The sequence below is a fragment of the Melitaea cinxia genome, chromosome 10 (genome assembly GCF_905220565.1).
Source record: "Melitaea cinxia chromosome 10, ilMelCinx1.1, whole genome shotgun sequence".
NCBI lineage: Eukaryota > Metazoa > Arthropoda > Insecta > Lepidoptera > Nymphalidae > Melitaea > Melitaea cinxia.
In genome coordinates this window covers 5271029-5276461 of record NC_059403.1, presented here as the reverse complement: position 1 = coordinate 5276461, position 5433 = coordinate 5271029, and the positions used below count along the sequence as shown (strand labels likewise).

Below are 5433 nucleotides of genomic sequence, written 5' to 3'. Positions count from 1 at the left end.
AATTTATTCAAGAAAATATGTTTTATGTATTTATTTTACAAAATTGTAATAAATCTAATAATTATTTGCTAAACAATTTCAGTAGCAATCTAAGACATTCACTTCTTCGTTAACTTCATATATACCTAGAACGTCGTCTAGTAAAGATGAAAGACTTTTAATACCATCTTTCCAATTTTTCTTTTGTTCAATAATCGTTTTAAAATCTCTACTCCTAATGAACGACACGAACATGTGCGGTGGCGCAAACCTCAAAAGTCGACACTTATTTTTCTTCACTGTGTCCGTTTCCTTTGACTGCAGACTCATGTGTCGTTCATATATGCTCGCTAATAAATTTATATCGTCTACGTTAATTATACCCTCAATGACATTTTCTGCTTTATTACCCTGTTCCCCCACTTCCCCGGTTTCCCCTGTTTCCCCATCTTCGGCGTTTTCAGATTTAAGAAAACTTAAACAGTCCAGTTTAATTTTATTTAGTAAATCATCGACGCTTCTTGTATCGCCATCGTGCGGAGTAAGATTTTGTGGTACCTTGTACCTATCGAGAATATCTGTTAATTCTATAGCTATACCAAGAGCGGCTTCCATGATATCGACTTCCGTATCATCGTGAAGTAACTTTATTAAAACTGTCAAGCACCCAATAGACGCAAGCTCTTCTAGAATTCGTGTCAGACGTCTTTGAATTTCTGCTTCATTGAGTGTCACGATTTTTCGCGTTTCTCTAGAGAATGTTACTGGAGGAAATGTTCCATCTAGCATGCCCTGATCGGTTAGAAACGATTGTATTACAATTTTCCAGAATTTTAGTGCACTTAATTGAACTTCCCAATGGAAATCGCATAAGGCCGCGGATACCATGTAATCATATAGCATTACTTTAAAGTTACGGGTTAATTTGACGTTCTGATAAATCTCACACAGAACGTTGCAGGCTTCTTTACGAACAATTCCTTCCGGATTGTTATAAAGTAATGATAAAAGCTGTTCCTGAAAGTAAAGTCTAAATTCAAATACTTTTAATAATAACAGTAACCAATATGTATATTATAAGCTATATGACATATATACACACAGGAAGATTAATTCTCGTACGTTAGTTTTCATACCTGTATATCTTGGTGTTCCTGCTTAAGATGCTCCCATAGAGGAGAGATCTTAGTTGCCACGCCAAGGCACTTTAAGGCCGATGCACGTACATAGAACTCATGATCAAACAATGCCATCGTAGCAGCCACATTTATAAGATTGCTAGATAGAATTTGGTGTTGGAATGGTGGAAATTCTAAAAGATAGAAAAAAAGAATTGAGAAATATTTTCTAAGCTGTTTCTATTTATAATCAAGACTAGACTTTTAGAAATCATGGTGGACTGCAGTCGAAGCCTTGACACGGAAGAGGCCCATAATGGAGATTTAAAAAAACTTTCGATAATCGATCGAAACTTCGAACTTCCAAATTTCGATATTTTCAGTTCATTATTCACATTTTTAACTAGAAAACATGTACAAACTGCTCTATATTGTTTCTGAATACTAATTTCGACATCCAAAATTGTCTATTTTAATCAGTGAATTGATATATTAAAAATATCTGTCCAAAATAGGGTCCTACACTTCTTCATTGCACCAGAGTCTACAAACTTCGAAATCCTAAAGAATAAAAAATACATAAGAGAACTACGGGCCCAAAATTTTTTGATAGGGGATAGCTTGTTTAAATTCTATACACAATTTTCTTTCATTGGGTTACATAGTTGATAAAATCATAATCTTACTGATAAATGCGATGTCTGTGCACACATATAATAGCTCGAGAGCCGAATCTCGAACTTCCCAATTGATGTCGTGCATTTTCATATAAATTAGTTTTCCCAGCTCGTGCATAGTTGAGCCTGGTTGAGAATCCATTAAAAGAGAGAGATTTGGCGGAAGGAACTTTTTCACTGTTATCGCTATTACGTTCAAGGCTGTTACTACAAACTGAAAAGAAGAAATTTATTAATATTAAACACTCCGAGTGGTAAGCAAATCAAGATGTCAAAGCCTTACCTTACACGAAAGATTTGATCTTTTCAAAACATTAAATACAACGTTATACAAGCACAGAACTTCAAGGCTCTCTTGCCAATTTATATTGTAATTTTTAACAAGTGATAGCACTGTGTCTAAAACGTATGTCATCACAAGCACTTTTTCTTGATCGTCTACAGAGTTTTGCTCAACTTTCAACTTGCCTTCGTCGTCTATTGGATCGTATTCGTGAAGAATTAGGAACAGAGCTTGAAATACCAAATTTGCTTGTTCATTGTTCAAGTGATCTTTCAAGCAAGTTAAACGCTTAACACTTTGTAACGTTGTTGCTTGAATGTCCAGTTGCTCCATCAGATCTCTCATTGCATAGGCAGTTCGAGTTGTATGTTCACAAGGTGAGTTCATTATCTGTGAAATGTAATCCTGTATCTTGGCCTCATAACTATTCCCATTGCAAGCATAGACCATAGGCGGTACAAGACATATCACTAAAAGTTGCTTCTGGAAATCAACTTTGTTGTCATCAATTTCTAACATTGCCAGTTTTGTTTTATTCCAGAGAGATGCCCATATTAAATTGCAAGCATTGCAGAAATCGAATACTAATGTTGCACAGCGACGATTAATATGAGCATGGATAGTATTGATATACAGTACACTAAGCTCCATGAAATCTTCTTTAGTATACTCCACACTGGGCAACATAGGCTTCGAATAAAACATTTTTGCTATGGTTAACCAAAACAAAAACTTAGATATAAGTAGACATATGTCTTTCCTCCTCAATCTATCTAAAACTATATGACAGTATGTGATAACTTTTGAATCTTTGACCATAAACTCCATTACCCAATTTGGAGTTTTAATATAATCTTCGTGACTGATAATAGCTATAAGTATTTGATACATAGGTTCAAGTGTTTTACAGAGGACATCTTCTTCTTCACCAGATAAGGAATCTAATCTCATGAAATCATTTTCAGTAAAAGGTCTTATTATATGACTCAAAACTGTATTGACACCAGTATTACATCCTAAGAACATTAGTTTCCAAACAAATGTAGCTGCAAATTTATATGTTTGACGAACAATGAAAACTGTTTGTTTCTCATTGCACAAGCTAAGAATTTCTTTCCAAGCATTTGTTTCATAAAGCCAGCAAATCCCAGAATTATGATTCGTAAGAGAGAGAGCTACCTCCATGTATGCCACTCTCAAACTTGGGTTCATGTTTACTGAATTAATTTCAGTGAATGCTCTAGAAAGCTCTTCTTCTTTTTTATAAAAAATTTTGGCAAAATGTACTTCTACTCCAGCAAAAACACCTAATAATCTTATAAGAAAAACTTTTACTGTATTATGGTATTTATCAATATGCTCAATGGCTTTTAGAAGCAATTCCGGCCAAGCAGCCCATGTTTTCAGACACACAACATCTGAAATGAAAAACCACATCAGTTAAGCTATCATTTTATTGTTATATCAAATCAAATAAAAAAATTCTATTTCATAAATTATTATTCGTTTGGTTGAAGCTCCAATAATTCGGAATGTCGATTCAGGAGGGGGGGGGGACAAAGGTAACCTATAACATCGTACAACTATTTAGTACAATACTTGTTTAATAGGTTTTTAGTAGGATGAGAAGTATGCTAGGGTGGACTAAAATCACCAACCTGGCCAAAATTAAACTAATAATAGATAAAAGTTATTATTTTATAATACAAATAAATATAATTGAATTAGTAACACACAGCATAGGACTGACACAGAATACTAGCCAGTTAAGTTGGATATTTTGAATGTTTTCAGTTGATACCATATTCATATAATCCTTAGGGATAGCTTTTATACTTTGTTGTACATTGAAATAATTAATATAAAGATTAATATTAGTGAAAACGAAATATGGGAACATATGTCTAGAAAAAATAAACTAATTTGTTTTGTTAAAAAACAATAGTTTTAGGATAGAATAAGTGTAATTATATTAATAATTTATAGTATGAGCTCAAAATTTTGTATAAAATGCACTTACCCGGGTCATTGGAATTTATTTTTATAAAAAAGTGGTCAACATAGTAGTTGTTCATAACATATTGAGGTTGGGAAATCTTCTCAAATAATAGTTTAACTTTATTTTGCACCAAAATATTATCCATGGTGATAATTTATAGATAATTGTAGCAGGCACTAATAGTTACGTTATACCTACATATCTATCAAAACAACTTTAGTTAGTAGCGGAAAGTGTTTTACGTAAAAACAATTCAATATTCACATTAAAGTAATATAAAAAAATATTTCGAAAGCTACGCATTAAGCGATACTCTAAACTCTTAACACAAGTTTCAAATTATACCTATATATTCAATGTACTCTGTGGAGTATATAAAGGTTAGGTATTATATAAAGGTACAATACAATATATAGCCGTCACCTTGCCGTCAAAAAATAATAGGCCCGTTTTGACATTTTTCATCGAGACGTAAATAGTGATAAGTGAAGTATGGTCATCGATTAAAGTTTGTGTGAGTATTTGATCGATTTGATTATTTATTTTAAAATTCATTTGATTAAAATTTTGATCAAAAATTTAACTTAAACTTTAATATTCTAGGTAATTTGAAATAACACAGTGAAACAAAAGATCAATTTGTCTTTATTTTATATTTTTATATCATTTTCTAATGTTTACACGAATTTTAATAATTATAATGAATTATTTTTTTCGTTTTTTATCACTGTTTATTAGCCAAATCAAAATTTTATTTACGGCTTTGAGCGCCAAGCTCTTTTTTTCAGAAAAGATCGCTACACAATATTTAATTACGATTAAAATCGAACGAAGCTGGTGTAACTCAGTCACTAATTAGTTACAGCACTAGTATTTAAAAAAAGACTTAGAACGTAACTGTTTTTGAGACGTTTTGTAATTATTAGAAATTGCATGTTACTATAATGTTAGCGTGAAAAGAATACTCTCAATATATTCTATCATATTTTTTAATGCACCAAAAATATGAACGTATTTTTCAAAAATACTTTTAAACACAGTTATTAATAATTCTTTTACTGTTTCTTACAGTTTCGTACCAGGTATACCGCATAAAGTATCGTAAAACGGGGTTAATAGGAATTGCGATATCAATAGGGACAAAACTGGTAGTGGAATTAGAAGCTACCAAATCGGTATCATTAATAAATTTACCTGTATAATAGAATATCTCATCTTGATTTAATCATACGAAACTAGTGAGAAATTTGCAACAAATTGGTATAATGAACGTATAAACTGCTATAAAATATATTTACTCGATTTCAGTGACTTAAAACTTGGTTAATATCTACAAAAGTGTTTATAATAAGTAATTTATAATTGATATACTCACCA

The 5433-nt window shown here is 31.8% G+C and overlaps 1 protein-coding gene across 1 annotated transcript; it reads right to left on the bottom strand.

The window, feature by feature from the left end:
* LOC123656844 lies at window positions 1-4462 on the bottom strand. Its single transcript, XM_045592463.1, has 5 exons — window positions 4078-4462; window positions 2058-3475; window positions 1784-1988; window positions 1116-1291; window positions 1-996 (listed from the first exon to the last, which is right to left on the bottom strand). The coding sequence occupies exons 1-5, from the start codon at window positions 4199-4201 to the stop codon at window positions 79-81; spliced, it is 2841 nt and encodes a 946-aa protein (XP_045448419.1). The 5' UTR covers window positions 4202-4462; the 3' UTR covers window positions 1-78.
* Window positions 4463-5433: the final 971 nt, after the last annotated feature.